The 17,584-nt window shown below is 43.5% G+C and overlaps 1 protein-coding gene across 4 annotated transcripts; it reads left to right on the top strand.

Annotated features, from left to right (window-relative positions):
- Positions 1-1,213: 1,213 nt before the first annotated feature.
- LOC120573273 lies at positions 1,214-14,390 on the top strand. Of its 4 annotated transcripts, none has more exons than XM_039822914.1 (8): positions 1,214-1,298; positions 4,365-4,890; positions 8,899-9,561; positions 9,632-10,031; positions 10,149-10,238; positions 10,367-10,441; positions 12,934-13,286; positions 13,527-14,390. In XM_039822914.1, exons 2-8 carry the CDS (start codon positions 4,411-4,413, stop codon positions 13,929-13,931), a joined length of 2,466 nt encoding a protein of 821 aa, XP_039678848.1. In that variant the 5' UTR covers positions 1,214-1,298; positions 4,365-4,410; the 3' UTR covers positions 13,932-14,390. The 4 variants fall into 4 exon arrangements, with proteins under 4 accessions (XP_039678848.1, XP_039678849.1, XP_039678845.1 ...); XM_039822915.1 differs by having other exon boundaries at positions 12,934-13,334; positions 13,575-14,390; XM_039822911.1 differs by having other exon boundaries at positions 12,934-14,390.
- Positions 14,391-17,584: the final 3,194 nt, after the last annotated feature.

Here is a 17,584-nt window from a genome sequence, read left to right as displayed (position 1 = left end):
GACAACCCTCTTGCGTCTGAATTCTTCATCCGTGGTGAAAGTGTGAACACTAAGGACCTTGTTGTACTTAGCAGAGGCCTGACACATCGGCACACCACAGTGTTCAGCCGATAGATGGTTTTTAAACGTTTTCTTCATCTTTACCTCAGCACCACGCTCGTTAACAGCGCTAGGGGTAGCTTTCTGGAAATAAGCTTTCTGGAAATAAGCTTTCTGGAAATAAGCTTTCTGGAAATAAGCTTTCTGGAAATAAGCTTTCTGGAAATAAGCATTCTGGAAATAGCAACGGTGGCTTAGATGTAAACAGAAGTACGTCAGCACTAACGTTGGCATATATGTATATACATATATATATATATATATATAGGCCTGTTTAGATTAGGTCATGTGACCTGTTTAGATCAGGTGAGGTGACCTGTTTAGATCAGGTCACATGACCTGTTTAGATCAGGTCATGTGACCTGTTTAGATCAGGTCATGTGACCTGTTTAGATCAGGTCATGTGACATGTTTAATCAGAATCAGAATCAGAAATACTTTAATAATCCCAGGGGGAAATTATTTTAGTTTAAATCAGGTCATGTGACCTGTTTAGATCAGGTGACTTCAGTTGTGCCCACTGTCGTTTAGCAATCTAAAATAAAACTGTAAATACCTACCTGTCTGTACCTGTCTGATATTATCTGTTCTCATATCTGTAGCAGGTAAATATATCTGAGGCTGCTGACGTCTGTCTGCCTGTCTGTCTGCCTGCCTGCCTTGCCTGTCTGCCTGTCTGCCGGTCTGTCTGTCTGTCTGCCTGCCTTGCCTGCCTTGCCTGTCTGTCTGTCTAACCCAGTGTTTCTCCAATGGGGGTACGTGTCCCCCTAGGGGTACTTTGGAGTACTGCAGGGGATAGAAATGTTTGCAAAAATGTCAGTTTAAAAATATGTCATGCATAATTCCTAAAATAATTATCCTATAATAATGAATGAATTAAGTGATGTATTCTAAACATCTGAAATGTAGCATTGAAATGTTTAAAAAAGGCTGTAGATTAGAGAATCTATCACAACCTCTTTATACAGACTTTTTACTACCAGGGGGTACTTGGCTTAAAAAAGTAATTCCAAGGGGCTCCAGTAGTGGAACAAGAAGCACTGGTATGGCTCATGTTTCCCTCCGAGCAGCAGGCGGCGCTACCGAGCCAGGCTGCTGCTTCCTGAAGCAGGGGGAGAAGAAGAGGAAGAAGAAGAAGAAGAAGGAGGAAGAAGAAGAAGAAGAAGAAGAAGAGTAGTAGTAGTGGAAGCTGTCAGCAGGTGAGGCTTGTTCCACATGATGAACTCCATCTTTCTGTCTCTATGTGTTTGTTAGCAGGTGTTTAACAGACCCGGATGTAACAGAGCTACACGTTAGCTCCTCAGATGCTAACAGTAGTTTCAAAGCTCGTCTATATGTGGTTAGCATCTCTCCCGCTAGCTGTTAGCATCTACAGTGAAGGTAAACACGCTTCCATTATCGGACACGCCTCCTCTGACGGCCTCCTGGCGGCTGTCTCACCTCCATCACCAGTCGGAGCAGTTATTAATGTCTTGTATTAGTTATCGGTTGATCGGTTCGTGGTTGATCGGTTCGGGCCAGTCGGTCAGAACACGGATAAACACTGAGACACGGGAAAAGCCGCTGCAGCGCCAGACTCCGTTATAAAAACAGCCCATTTAGTGTTGCTTGCTTACTGTTACACCACACGACATACCCGGAGCCTTTGTTGGAATATTGTTTTATTGTAATTAGTGCGGCATTGAGTTCATATAAGAACCGGACACTCTAACAGTAAAACGTGTACTCATTAAACAGGTTGACTCTGATCGCTGTAATCAGGCTTCAAAATTAACTTTTTGTCTACCAGCCAAGCAAAGGTTCAAATATTTCCAGCCACTCAGTAGATTACCATTTGGTTTTTTGGCTGGTGAGTGATGCAAATCTACCAGCCACTTGCATATTTCACCAGCATTTGGCTGGTAAACGGTTTTGGCTGTAATCCACGGCGGTGTGTTTGGCGCGAGGAGGACATGAGATTCAGCACTTCAATTTAGAAGTCTGTCTTAATAACTGCGACTTTTCTTAATGCCGAATTGAAGAGCACTAACTAAATATTTATGAAACATTGTGGTTGTCTTTCTACTAGGGCTGTCCTCGACTAAAGAAATTCTTAGTCCACTAACACTTGTACGATTTTGTCGACTAATCGATTAGTTGATTTAAGTGACAGAGCTGTGCGCTGTGAGAGGTGGTTAAGACTAGAAAAGCACAATATAAATGTAGTTAATTAACCATCTGTAAAACTGAGTTTCTCCACAATTAATCCTGCAAAAGCACCACTTTAAATCTTGTGTTTACCATAAATGTGCTCAGAAGTTTCTTGGAAATGAGTAATTAAGCATGAATAAGCATAAAAAATGGCTAATGGACTAAAGAAATCTTAGTCGACTAATCGACTAAGAGGTGGCAGCGCTACTTTCTACGACCTTAGTGTATGTGCTGAAGAGTGGAGAAACTTTAAACTGGCAGGTATTCGTATGGAGTCTGGAGTGGATCTATTAATTGTGATCTGGTCCAGTTTGGTGTAATAACTGATTAATGCTGCTGTAGGAAGACAATAGCTATGTTTCCATGGACCCGTTTTTATCCGAATTAAGAATGTCGTCATGGAAACAGTAAAATCCGACTGAATTTCATGAATATCGACTCAAATGAAATACGTTCGGTCTCATCGGATTTTCTCTTGATCGATATACGGCTTATGCGATAAACGCTGATGGAAACGTTATTTGCCGAATAAATAATGAATTGCGATTAAGTTTTAGGTCATTTTATGGTTGCAACCCTCAATAAAACGAAGAAGAAGAAGTTTCAGTTCATTTCCGCCCAGTATTTCCGCTCTGTTTGCAAAACAAAAACAGATGTAAGTGGACAAACGAGGAGACAAGAGACTTTTTTAATTCACCAGAAAAATATAACGGCTATTTTAGATAGCAAAAATCTAAGAAACGCCAACATTTATCAGGAGCTCGCGAAGGAAATGACCAATAAAGGTTACGACAGGGACATTAAACGCTTAACTTGAAAAAGCTTAACGTGGTTTAATGTATCTAAACAACGATCAATCATCACCAAATTTCTCTCTCATATTACCCATCATAACCACTGAAAACTGTCAAATAATCTAACCCAAAGTCCAATTATTATGGACGTTATCTGACATAAAGCGTTTCTGCTTCAGGGCAGCGGAGCGGCTGGGGGTTGACTCTCCACGGTTCTCATTGGCTTTATAAGTCCTAATGTGAAAAAGCTTAACGTGGTTTAATGTTCCTAAACAACGATCAATCATCACCAAAACATCCTCTTCTATATTGCTCATCATAACCACTTAAACCGGTCAAATCTAACCCAATGTCCAAATATTATGGACGTTATCTGACACATTAACGTGAGATAACTTATAATCGTTGGATTTCGATTTAGTTTTTTTGACAGGCTTAAGTGTTCATGACAAGATATGACCATGATACATCTGGTGATGACTGATCGTTGTTTAGATATTAAACCATGTTAAGCTTTTTCAAGTTAAGCGTTTTAGAGTGTCCCTTACGACCAGCCGTGGGACGTCCTGCGGAGTAAATGGAAGGCGCTCAAACAGCGATACACGGCTCAAAAAAGAGAGTTGTCTCTCAGCGGTGCCGGAGGAAAATAAAAGGCAAGTTCACCTTTTAGATGAGCTGGATCAGATCCTCAGCCAAAGGCCCATCGGAGCTTAGGCTGTAGCTTGGCTTCTAATATTAACAACTACTTCTGTCTAGCAAAACTTTGTTCGCAAAAGTTCGCTTGAATCTTGTGCGATTCAGTTCAGAAATGAATGGAAACACCATAAAATGTCTCAAATCAATTCGATATACCAATTTAATCGCAAAACAGAATGTGCCGTCATTACTTAACAGGTTTTTATTCGCTTTAAAGCTGTTTGATGGAAACACACTTTCACACTCAGCTTTATTCACATACGTTTTTTTACCGAACTTCAGATAATTCGATTGACAAGTGGATGGAGACTTAGCTTCTGTGAAGCTGTTTACACTCTCAATAATCTGCTTTTAAACTGTGTACGATGTTAGATTATGTGCTCATCAGTGGAGAAACTTTAAATTGCCAGGTATTTGTATGGAGTCTGGCGTGGCACTAATAACATTTAGTAGCATGTCATGTCAGTCTGATATTGTCGATCTATTTACTATTAATTGTGATCTGGTGCAGTTTGTTGATTTTGTGTGTGTGTGTGTGTGTGTGTGTGTGTGTGTGTGTGTGTGTGTGTGTGTGTGTCTGATCAGGGTCCTCCGTTACCGTGGAGACCGCTTGGACCACACTGAGGTTGCCATGGCGAACAGGACCGACCCAAAAGCCTCGAGCCAAACCTCGTGTCCCGAGGAAGAACTGAGGAAGCCTGGCGGCCGGCGGCCTCGCCGGCGCGCTGCTGCCTTCTCGGCCGCTCTGAGTGGGCGGGGCCAGAGAACCAAGAGGCGGAGCCAGAAGGAGAAGGGGCGGAGCCAGAAGGAGAAGGGGCGGAGCCAGAAGGAGAAGGGGCGGGGCCAGAAGGAGAAGAGGCGTGGTCAGGAGGAGAAGAAGGAGGGTGTGACGGTGAAGCGAACGTACAGCGATGGGAAGAGGCGCTGGGATAAGAAGCATTACTGCGTGTTCTGCCGGCGGCCGCAGGTGAAGATCGCTCGCCACCTGCTGAGGAAACACTCCGACCAAGAGGAAGTGGCGGCCGCCAGCGCGCTGCCCACGGGCTCCAAACAACGCCACCTGCTGCTGGAACACCTGCGCTGCCGCGGAAACTACATGCACAACATCGAGGTACCGGTAACGTTTTTAATACCACCTGAGGGAGGAACCGACAGCTCTAAGGACCTGAGGTCACTTAGTCTGGGTCTCAGTCTGCTTACTGCTGTAGTACCAGTACCGGTACCTCAAATAACTCTAAGCCTCAGTCTGCTTACTGCTGTAGTACCAGTACCGGTACCTCAAATAACTCTAAGCAGACTGAGACCCAGCCCTAAGGACCTGAGGTCACTTAGTCTGGGTCTCAGTCTGCTTACTGCTGTAGTACCAGTACCGGTACCTCAAATAACTCTAAGCCTCAGTCTGCTTACTGCTGTAGTACCAGTACCGGTACCTCAAATAACTCTAAGCCTCAGTCTGCTTACTGCTGTAGTACCAGTACCGGTACCTCAAATAACTCTAAGCCTCAGTCTGCTTACTGCTGTAGTACCAGTACCGGTACCTCAAATAACTCTAAGCCTCAGTCTGCTTACTGCTGTAGTACCAGTACCGGTACCTCAAATAACTCTAAGCCTCAGTCTGCTTACTGCTGTAGTACCAGTACCGGTACCTCAAATAACTCTAAGCAGACTGAGACCCAGCCCTAAGGACCTGAGGTCACTTAGTCTGGGTCTCAGTCTGCTTACTGCTGTAGTACCAGTACCGGTACCTCAAATAACTCTAAGCAGACTGAGACCCAGCCCTAAGGACCTGAGGTCACTTAGTCTGGGTCTCAGTCTGCTTACTGCTGTAGTACCAGTACTGGTACCTCAAATAACTCTAAGCCTCAGTCTGCTTACTGCTGTAGTACCAGTACCGGTACCTCAAATAACTCTAAGCAGACTGAGACCCAGCCCTAAGGACCTGAGGTCACTTAGTCTGGGTCTCAGTCTGCTTACTGCTGTAGTCAGGGTTGGGTACCTTTCACATCTGAACCAATACCAGTACCGGTACCGGTACCTCAAATAAGGTTCTAGTACCCAATGGTACTTTCCCTCTGTCTGTTACAAAAAAAATATTTCAGTTGTAAAAATAATTCCAAACCTATTTATCCCATTTACTTATAACATTCTGTTATTTACTTATAACATTCTGTTATTTACTTATAACATTCTGTTATTTACTCATAACAGTCTGTTATTTACTTATAACATTCTGTTATTTACTTATAACATTCTGTTATTTACTTATAACAGTCTGTTATTTACTTATAACAGTCTGTTATTTACTTATAACATTCTGTTATTTACTTATAACATTCTGTTATTTACTTATAACATTCTGTTATTTACTCATAACAGTCTGTTATTTTCTTAGAACAGTCTGTTATTTACTCATAACATTCTGTTATTTACTTATAACAGTCTGTTATTTACTCATAACATTCTGTTATTTACTTATAACAGTCTGTCTGTTATTTACTTATAACAGTCTGTTATTTACTTATAACATTCTGTTATTTACTTATAACATTCTGTTATTTACTTATAACAGTCTGTTATTTACTTATAACAGTCGGTTATTTACTCATAACATTCTGTTATTTACTTATAACATTCTGTTATTTACTCATAACAGTCTGTTATTTACTTATAACAGTCTGTCTGTTATTTACTTAGAACAGTCTGTTATTTACTTATGACATTCTGTTATTTACTTAGAACAGTCTGTTATTTACTCATAACATTCTGTTATTTACTTATAACAGTCTGTTATTTACTCATAACAGTCTGTTATTTACTTATAACATTCTGTTATTTACTTATAACATTCAGTAATTTACTGAGAACAGTCTGTTATTTTCTTATAACATTCTGTTATTTACTTATAACATTCAGTAATTTACTGAGAACAGTCTGTTATTTACTTATAACATTCAGTTATTTACTGAGAACATTCTGATATTTACTTATAACATTCAGTTATTTACTGAGAACATTCAGTTATTTACTTAGAACATTTTGTTATTTACTGAGAACATTCTGTTATTTACTTATAACATTTTGTTATTTACTGAGAACATTCAGTTATTTACTTATAACATTCAGTTATTTACTGAGAACATTCTGATATTTACTTATAACATTTTGTTATTTACTGAGAACATTCTGTTATTTACTTATAACATTTTGTTATTTACTGAGAACATTCAGTTATTTACTTATAACATTCAGTTATTTACTTATAACATTCAGTTATTTACTGAGAACATTCTGATATTTACTTAGAACATTTTGTTATTTACTGAGAACATTCAGTTATTTACTTAGAACATTCAGTTATTTACTGAGAACATTCTGATATTTACTTATAACATTTTGTTATTTACTGAGAACATTCTGTTATTTACTTATAACATTTTGTTATTTACTGAGAACATTTTGTTATTTACTTATAACATTCAGTTATTTACTTATAACATTCAGTTATTTACTGAGAACATTCTGATATTTACTTAGAACATTTTGTTATTTACTGAGAACATTCAGTTATTTACTTAGAACATTTTGTTATTTACTGAGAACATTCAGTTATTTACTTATAACATTCAGTTATTTACTTATAACATTCAGTTATTTACTGAGAACATTCAGTTATTTACTTATAACATTCTGTTATTTACTGAGAACATTCTGTTATTTACTTATAACAGTCTGTTATTTACTTATAAAATTCAGTTATTTACTTGCTGCCTGCCTGAAGATTTTAAAAACTGTAACCACACTTGAAACCACTTTATCGGCATCGCTGTGACTCCCTGTGACTCGCGCGCATGTGTGTCTGACCCATAGACTGTCGGACCTCTGTAGTCCACTAATGGTCTCTGACCACTTCCTGCTGTAGTCCACTAATGGTCTCTGACCACTTCCTGCTGTAGTCCACTAATGGTCTTTGACAACTTCCTGCTGTAGCCCACTAATGGTCTCTGACCACTTCCTGCTGTAGTCCACTAATGGTCTCTGACCACTTACTGCTGTAGTCAACTAATGGTCTCTGACCACTTCCTGCTGTAGGTCACTAACGGTCTCTGACCACTTCCTGCTGTAGTCCACTAATGGTCTCTGACCACTTCCTGCCATAGTCCACTAATGGTCTCTGACCACTTCCTGCTGTAGTCCACTAATGGTCTCTGACCACTTCCTGCTGTAGTCCACTAATGGTCTCTGACCACTTCCTGCTGTAGTCCACTGCTAATGGTCTCTGACCACTTCCTGCTGTAGTCCACTAACGGTCTCTGACCACTTCCTGCTGTAGTCCCACTGCTAATGGTCTCTGACCACTTCCTGCTGTAGTCACTAACGGTCTCTGACCACTTCCTGCTGTAGTCCACTGCTAATGGTCTCTCACCACTACTGCTGTAGCCCACTAATGGTCTCTGACCACTTCCTGCTGTAGTCCACTAACGGTCTCTGACCACTTCCTTCTGTAGGTCACTGACCACAGCTGCTGGTCAACATACCTGGTCCTTCCCCTTTCCGCTTTGTAGTCCAGATGGTGCACGGCGCCAGTGCACGTAGGGTCAATCGTTCCACACTGAACTTTTTGACCGTTTTTATGGGGTCATCCAGGTACTTTCAGTGTGTTGTCTACACTATATACTTAAAACTAAGTATATGAAGTGTGCAAGTTGGCGCTTTGAGACACAGCACTGGTTTCTCAGTTCTTTACTCAAGTACTTCAAAAACTTACCGTTAATAAAACATTGTGTCGGACACCAATCTTTCCGGAGTTCCAGAGTTGTTGTTCCGACATCAGGCGCTTTTCCCCATGTGTCCAACACCAGATGAACACAGCAATAGTCCCCTCACAATAGTTGAGTAGGCGGTCCTTAATGTGACCCAGGACACATACCTGTTCTCACTGAGAGGGGTTTACCTGTACGTACAGCTGTCCCCTTGTGTTTTGATCACTCAGATCAGATTTTACTACCAGGTCAGAACGGAGCCCCAGTCTGTCTGTTTACCTGCAGAGGAAACTACCTGCACAATATTCAAGCCTGTCTCTCTGTCTGTCCACCTGTCTCTCTGCCTGTCTGTCTCCCAGGTGATCAGACAGGGCAGTGGAGAGATCGTCCCGTGGCGTCAGCCCTCAGAGGAAGTGGATGCAAGGAACTACCTCCCCTGCCCCCTCTGCCTCGGTTTCTTCCTCCGCGCTGACCTCTGGAAACATCAGGCGTCCTGCCGCAAGAAGCTGACCACTGACCCCTCAAGGGACCCCACCTCCACCACTGATCCTTCAAGAGACCCCACCTCCACAGCAGACACAACCATTGACCCCTCGAGGGACCCCACCTCCACTTCAGACACAACCACTGACCCCTCAAGGAACCCCACTTCCACAGCAGACACAACCACTAATCCTTGCACCACTGACCCTTCAAGAGACCCCACCTCCACAGCAGACACAACCACTGACCCCACAGGTAAGTCGGCCTGTGATCCAGCAGACAACGGGGCCACAGAGGGTGCACCTTCTGACCCCTTGGGAGATAAGACCACAGCACACCAGACCGGGACCAAGCGGCCCGTGACCTCTGACCCCAGTGTGGATCAGGATGTGACCTGTGACCCCGGCGGGCCAGAGCTGCCCAGGAAGCGCAGCAGGGTCCAGGCTGCAGCGTCCCGCCTCCTTCCCATTTCCAGCGGAGCGTCTGAGAGCTGCAGCGAAGTCCTGCATCGCATGAACCAGGACCACGTCTCACACCAGGTCTGTACACTCTCTACCTGTCTGTCTGTCTCTCTACCTGTCTCTGTGTTGACTCCCCTGCTCTGTCCAGGTCAAATCTGATTGGCTGATCTGTAAATACGGAAACAAGTTGATGGGGAACCAAGATGGCAGCCAGAGGAGGTACGACTACGTCAGTCAGAAGCTGCGGGAGCTCGGCAGGTTCGTCCTTGCTGCTATATCTCTGGACTCTGGCGTTCGGACCCTGCAGGACCTTCTGGCTCCGGGCCGCCTCAGCCTGGTGCTGGCCGCTGCCAGAAAAGCTTCTGGATACCGCTGGAGTCGCCCTCCGCTGGCCGTGAAGACCACACTGAAGACGGTTTGCGAGATAGCCATCGGAGAGAGTCTGCAGGACGGAGACTGGGAGGCTGCAGCCAAGACCACCGACTTCTACCACCTGCTGGGGAGGGAGTGGGACAACCTGGGGCTGCTGGACCCCGACCACCACACAGGTAACCCCTGAGTCAACCATGTGGGATGTCTGGTTAAATGTTATATACGTAAACTTACTATCACTGATTCACACGGTTGTATGATCAATCCCCCCACTGCTTTGCATTTTTTTCTAGCCACTTCAGTAGAGGAAGCTAAGCTGAAGAAACGATCGGTCCAATCAATAAGTGAGAAGTGTAAAGAGCCGTCTGACCCAAGACCAGAGGGTGAGTCCTGGTCCTGACCACTGACTTCTAACCGTTGATCTTTACCCCGGTCCATGCACAGTATGCACAGAGTATGAAATGACTGAGTGCTGTTTGACGTTGTTTTCTGTCTTTCTACCCGTCTGTAGTTCCAGCACAGAGCAGTAATCGACCACTGACCTCCATGATTCAAATAGAGTCCAGACTGCAGACCCCGATCACAGGTGGGTCCTCGTAGATTCAGCTCGCCATCAATCCATTACTAATAGGGGAGTCACAATTCAATTTGACGTTCGATTCAAACTTTTCAGCAGTGACGACAATGCCACAGTAAGAGCCACGAGATGGCAGAAGTTATATATTTACAACAACAGTTTGAGTTCTCTCAGACTTTACAGGGTGCACATGAATGCACCATTAGTTTAACAAAGTGTACATCAATGCACCATGGAGACCCGTCGGAGCACACATGCTTTACCTTCGTTGCTAGTTTTCATAACTCACCCACGCTTGGCACGGGAAGACAAAATGTTGCCACACGGTGACTTCAAGGAAGTAGGAGGATTTTCTGTCGTTTCTTCGGCAATGGCCATGGTGTCTGGACAAGTGCAGCTCCAGGCTACAGCTAAGCTAACATTAACCTGTGTCTTTAGCTGCATGCTACCAGCTGGTAAGTTAAGATGCGTCTGACGTTGGAGAGAGAAAAAACACTGAGGGAATCACCGATCCTTTTTCTGATTTCAATAGTAGAAATTAAAAGATCATTTGTTCAATTTTCAATTAAAAATCATGACACCACTAATTACTAATATATGTTCGGGAAGTCTGTACGTGTTAGTGAAGTCTGTACATGTTAGTGAAGTCTGTACGTGTTAGTGAAGTCTGTACATGTTAGTGAAGTCTGTACATGTTTGGGAAGTCTGTACATGTTAGTGAAGTCTGTACGTGTTAGTGAAGTCTGTACGTGTTTGGGAGTCTTGACGTGTTAGTGAAGTCTTGGATGTTAGTGAAGTCTGTACATGTTAGTGAAGTCTGTACATGTTTGGGAAGTCTGTGCGTGTTGGAGATCTGTACATGTTAGTGGAAGTCTGTACATGTTAGTGAAGTCTGTACGTGTTAGTGAAGTCTGTACATGTTTGGGAAGTCTGTACGTGTTAGTGAAGTCTGTACGTGTTTGGGAAGTCTGTACGTGTTAGTGAAGTCTGTACATGTTAGTGAAGTCTGTACATGTTAGTGAAGTCTGTACGTGTTAGTGAAGTCTGTACATGTTAGTGAAGTCTGTACATGTTAGTGAAGTCTGTACATGTTAGTGAAGTCTGTACGTGTTAGTGAAGTCTGTACGTGTTAGTGAAGTCTGTACATGTTAGTGAAGTCTGTACATGTTAGTGAAGTCTGTACATGTTTGGGAAGTCTGTACGTGTTAGTGAAGTCTGTACATGTTAGTGAAGTCTGTACATGTTAGTGAAGTCTGTACGTGTTAGTGAAGTCTGTACATGTTAGTGAAGTCTGTACATGTTTGGGAAGTCTGTACATGTTAGTGAAGTCTGTACGTGTTAGTGAAGTCTGTACGTGTTAGTGAAGTCTGTACGTGTTAGTGAAGTCTGTACATGTTTGGGAAGTCTGTACGTGTTAGTGAAGTCTGTACGTGTTAGTGAAGTCTGTACGTGTTAGTGAAGTCTGTACGTGTTAGTGAAGTCTGTACGTGTTAGTGAAGTCTGTACGTGTTAGTGAAGTCTGTACGTGTTAGTGAAGTCTGTGCGTGTTGAGTGAAGGTATCTGTACATTAGTGGGGAAGTCTGTACATGTTAGTGAAGTCTGTACATGTTAGTGAAGTCTATGCGTGTTAGTGAAGTCTGTACGTGTTAGTGAAGTCTGTACATGTTTGGGAAGTCTGTACATGTTGGAGGTGAAGTCTGTACGTGTTAGTGAAGTCTGTACATGTTAGTGAAGTCTGTACATGTTAGTGAAGTCTGTACATGTTAGTGAAGTCTGTACATGTTAGTGAAGTCTGTACGTGTTAGTGAAGTCTGTACATGTTAGTGAAGTCTGTACGTGTTAGTGAAGTCTGTACATGTTTGGGAAGTCTGTACGTGTTAGTGAAGTCTGTACATGTTAGTGAAGTCTGTACATGTTTGGGAAGTCTGTACGTGTTTGGGAAGTCTGTACATGTTAGTGAAGTCTGTACGTGTTAGTGAAGTCTGTACGTGTTAGTGAAGTCTGTACGTGTTTGTGAAGTCTGTACGTGTTAGTGAAGTCTGTACGTGTTAGTGAAGTCTGTACATGTTTGGGAAGTCTGTACGTGTTCGGGAAGTCTGTACATGTTAGTGAAGTCTGTACGTGTTAGTGAAGTCTGTACGTGTTCGTGAAGTCTGTACGTGTTTGTGAAGTCTGTACGTGTTCGTGAAGTCTGTACGTGTTAGTGAAGTCTGTACGTGTTCGTGAAGTCTGTACGTGTTTGTGAAGTCTGTACGTGTTTGGGAAGTCTGTACGTGTTAGTGAAGTCTGTACGTGTTCGTGAAGTCTGTACGTGTTAGTGAAGTCTGTACATGTTTGTGAAGTCTGTACGTGTTAGTGAAGTCTGTACATGTTCGTGAAGTCTGTACGTGTTCGTGAAGTCTGTACGTGTTAGTGAAGTCTGTACGTGTTCGTGAAGTCTGTACATGTTTGGGAAGTCTGTACGTGTTCGTGAAGTCCAACTTTTCCATCTGTCTTTCAGTCCCCGTTGCTCCGAGGAAGGTCCGACGTCGGCCCTGGTCGTCTGCAGAGAAGGAGGCAGTCTGGAGACAGTTGGGAGTCCACGTTCTGGTCCAGTCGGTGCCAGGGAAGGAGATCTGTCAGCGCTGTCTGGACCTGGAACCGGTCCTCAGAGGACGACACTGGAAGGACATCAAGAACCAGGTCCACAACCAGATCCAGAGCCAAAAGAAGCAGCAGTTCCACGCCCAGATGGACCTTCAAGACAACCAGGAACAACAAGAGCAAATCCAAAATCACAAGAAGCAGTACCAGGCTCAGGTAGACCAACACGGCACGGACCACAACCAGAAGAATACCCAGATGGACCACCAGGACCAGGACAACATTCAGAATCAGAAGAAACAGCAGTACCATACCCAGATGGACCTCCAGGACCTTGACAACATTCAAAATCAGAAGAAACAGCAGTACCATACCCAGATGGACCTTCAGGACCAGGACAACATTCAGAATCAGAAGAAACAGCAGCACCATACCCAGATGGACCTCCAGGACCAGGACAACATTCAGAATCTCAAGAAACTGCAGTACCATACCCAGATGGACCTTCAGGACCAGGACAACATTCAGAATCAGAAGAAACAGCAGTACCATACCCAGATGGATCTTGAAGTTCAGAAAAAGCAGCTGTGCCATGCGAGAATAGCACACCAGGACCAAATTCAGATCCATAAAAAGCAGCTGTATCCAATGGGCGAGCATCGGGACACTTCTGTACTGACGGGTCCACATTATGGTTCTGAGGGGCCACATCGAGCCCCGGGACAGTCCCTACTGGAGCGGGAGCCCGGTCTCAGTCCATACCAACTCCCACACAGGACTCTGGGGCCTCACATGGACCAGCTGCTGTCCAGAACCGAGTGGACGGACGAGTCTTTGGCCCAACACTACTCGGTCAGCAGGCAGCTGGACCGGAACCTGCAGCCCAATCCACACTCTGGACATGTCCACTTCTGATGGACCGTACTAATGACTGGTGGGGTGTAATGGTTCAGGGTTAGGGTTCGGACTGGGAAGGAGGATCTGAGCAGAGGTACATATAAATTAAAACTATCTCCTTACCAGGACATTTGGTGCTCTTATACGTCCTCACCTTACCTTCTGCTGTGCTCCTGTCAGAACTACTACGGCCACTAGAGGGCGCCGCCACTAGTAACTAGATATAGACCATAGTGATGCTGGAACCAACGAGTTATAGGGGAGGAATACACATACCGTTACAACCTGATAATGACTGTATTAAGCATTTGGCCTCCATTAGTCTCTGGTCTTCCTGAACAGCATTAAATAGTCCTCTCCCACAACAAACACTTAACAAGCTGTACATGAATTGTGTTCTATTTATTTAACCATACGGACATTTAAAAGTCACCATATGTAAATGTAAAATAAATCTATATTAGTAGAGAGAAGAAAGATGATTGGATTAGTTCATAAGTTGTCGACTAAACTGAATATCTTTGAGTTGTGGACAAAACAAGACATTTAGGGACAACATCTTGGGCTTTGGGGAACTATAGAGACCAGACTACTCGCCCATTCATCCAGAACATAGTCGCTGTCCCACCGCTGAACTACACTCTCCCACCAAACCTGACGTAACGGGACATTAGAAAACTCTTAACGTGAAAAAGCTTAACGCGGTTTAATGTACCTAAACAACGATCAATCATCACCTAATCTCTCTCTCATATTGCACCTCATAACCACTGACAACTGTCAAAACACCTAACCCAAAGTCCCATTATTATGGACGTTATCAGACATTAAGAGTTTCTGCCTCCTTACAGCCTATTGGGTTAGGATTAGGGTTAGCCTATTGTAAGGAAACATTAAGCTTTTTCCTGATCGGATGGGCTAGATGTTTTGACAGTTGTCAGTGGTTACGAGGAGCAATATGAGAGAGATTGGTGATGATTGATGGTTGTTTAGGTCCATTAAACCACGTTAATGTCCTAACATAACTATCACCAGGTTATTTAAGGGATATACGATCGCCTTTCAATGACATCTATCTGAAACATTATGGTTTATCAAACAGTGAAAACCAGGCAGAACCTAGATCAGGGGCAGTTCTAGGACCAGACCTTTAGGGGGGCTCAGCCCCTAACAGGGGCAGTTCTAGGACCAGACCTTTAGAGGGGCTCAGCCCCTAACAAAGCCAGTTCTAGGACCAGACCTTTAGAGGGGCTCAGCCCCTAACATAGCCAGTTCTAGGACCAGACCTTTAGGGGGGCTCAGCCCCTAACAACAGGGGCGGTTTTGACACACCTTTTGGGGGCCCCCCCAAGGGGTTTTTTTTTACTTTTTTTTTTTTTTTTAAATTTTTTTTTTTTTTTGACCTTTAGGGGGCTCAGCCCCTAAAAGAGCCAGTTCTAGGACCAGACCTTTAGGGGGGCTCAGCCCCTAACAGGGGCAGTTCTAGGACCAGACCTTTAGGGGGGCTCAGCTCCTAACAGAGGCCAGTTCTAGGACCAGACCTTTAGGGCTCAGCCCCTAACAGAGCCAGTTCTAGGACCAGACCTTTAGGGGGGCTCAGCTCCTAACAGGGGCAGTTCTAGGACCAGACCTTTAGGGGGGCTCAGCTCCTAACAGGGGCAGTTCTAGGACCAGACCTTTAGGGGGGCTCAGCTTCTAACAGGGGCAGTTCTAGGACCAGACCTTTAGGGGGGCTCAGCTCCTAACAAGGGCGGTTCTAGGACCAGACCTTTAGGGGGGCTCAGCCCCTAATGAGAATGTGACACAAATACGGTGCCTTGCAAAAGTGTTAACCCCCCCCCCCCCTCTGCTAAATCAGTAATTTCACTGGATAACGATTGTTAGGATCTCAGCAGGTGTTCCTAATAATCCTTTAGGTGAGTGTATGTATTTGTTATTATAACAGAGGATACATGCAAGATATTGAACATATGAAAATAAACTACCAAAGTCCCTTTAAGGACCAGAATCAAATGAAATGATAGTGAGGTGTAAACAACCAATAAATTAAAAATAATCTTCCCTTGACATGGTTACAGGTGCACAGACACACAGGATAATAACCCTGCTGTTGTCTTCGTGCAACTTTGCTTTTCTGTGTAAACATTTTTCAATGTTTTGGTCGTCGTTTTTTACACTTTTCCCGATGTTTTTGGGAATGTTTTGACGTTTTAGTCACTTTTTCTGATGTTTTTGTCGATTCTTTCGGCGCTTTTTCTGACGTTCTTTTATCAAAACATTTTATTAAAGCTATAAAATTGACTAAAACCCCCAAATTCAATGAAAGTAGTGAAGTGAAGGCAGTGAATTTATTTATCTTGTGAAGACGGTTGTAGGGAACCATCCACATTATTTCTTTTGACGCTTTGGTTGAAAGAAAACCCAAATTTCTGATATAGAAACTTCATGAAAACTTGAAGCACTAAAATTGATTTTAGTTTTTTTTTTAAAAGCCCCCCTAAAAAGGGTCTAAAATCACCACTGACCTGGTCCTTCCTGGTTCGGGTGCAGATGCTCTGGTTACAGCTTTGTGTAGCTGGATAGAAGTCAAACTGCCAGCGGTCTCTGCCTGCAAGACAAAGACTCAAATGTGCATTTTGTGTAATACTTTTATATATTTACACTACAGATTCAACATTATAACTGTCACCGTTCAGTGTTGTTGTTGTTCAAGCTGCTGCTGTTCCTTTGTGTTGTTGTATTTACTCATTGTTACTCACAGCTTTCTGTTTCCGTATACGTGCAGTTTAATGTCCCAAATTCCCTGTAACGTAACCCTAACCCTATCCTAACCTTAACCCCTCGAGGTCAAATGCCTAACCAACCAGTCACTCTGCTTCATAGATCAGGTCTTGGTGTGGCCGTGGTGGGATTTGGGAACTAACCTGCACGTATGCCTTCTGATCCTGTCTGGTGTGTCCACACTGAACCTGTGAGTGAAGTGTCTGAGCAGAGTGTAATCAACCTAGAATAACTACACTAACACACCTGTGTGGGGGGGCCAGAGGCTGGTGGCTCCTAATAGCACCAGCAGATGGCAGTGTTCAACCACATTCATTTGTGCTTTTTGCAGGAGTAAAAGAAACATTTTTTACAGTCTTGGGTCTGCATTATTTCTTTCAAATGACGCTAACAATAAGACTGACTACCGCATCCTTAAAGGGTAACTTTGGTTTGTGTGTCTGATGGGAACAACAATCTGTGAAACTGGTCCAGTGTTAAACCAGAACCAAGCTGTAATGTAATTTACAGGTGGAGATATGTTGGCTCTCTACACGCTAAAAGTCCTGATTATTTACATGGAGTCTGGTGGAGATATGCTTGCTCTATACACGCTAAAAGTCCTGATTATTTACATGGAGTCTGGTGGAGATATGCTGGCTCTATACACGCTAAAAGTCCTGATTATTTACATGAAGTCTGGTGGAGATATGCTGGCTCTATACACGCTAAAAGTCCTGATTATTTACATGGAGTCTGGTGGAGATATGCTGGCTCTATACACGCTAAAAGTCCTGATTATTTACATGGAGTCTGGTGGAGATATGCTGGCTCTATACACGCTAAAAGTCCTGATTATTTACATGGAGTCTGGTGGAGATATGCTGGCTCTATACACGCTAAAAGTCCTG

This window comes from Perca fluviatilis, chromosome 14 (genome assembly GCF_010015445.1).
Source record: "Perca fluviatilis chromosome 14, GENO_Pfluv_1.0, whole genome shotgun sequence".
Classification (NCBI taxonomy): Eukaryota; Metazoa; Chordata; class Actinopteri; order Perciformes; family Percidae; genus Perca; species Perca fluviatilis.
The sequence above is the reverse complement of the archived record's forward strand: the minus strand, read 5'-3'. Positions and strand labels throughout refer to the sequence as shown.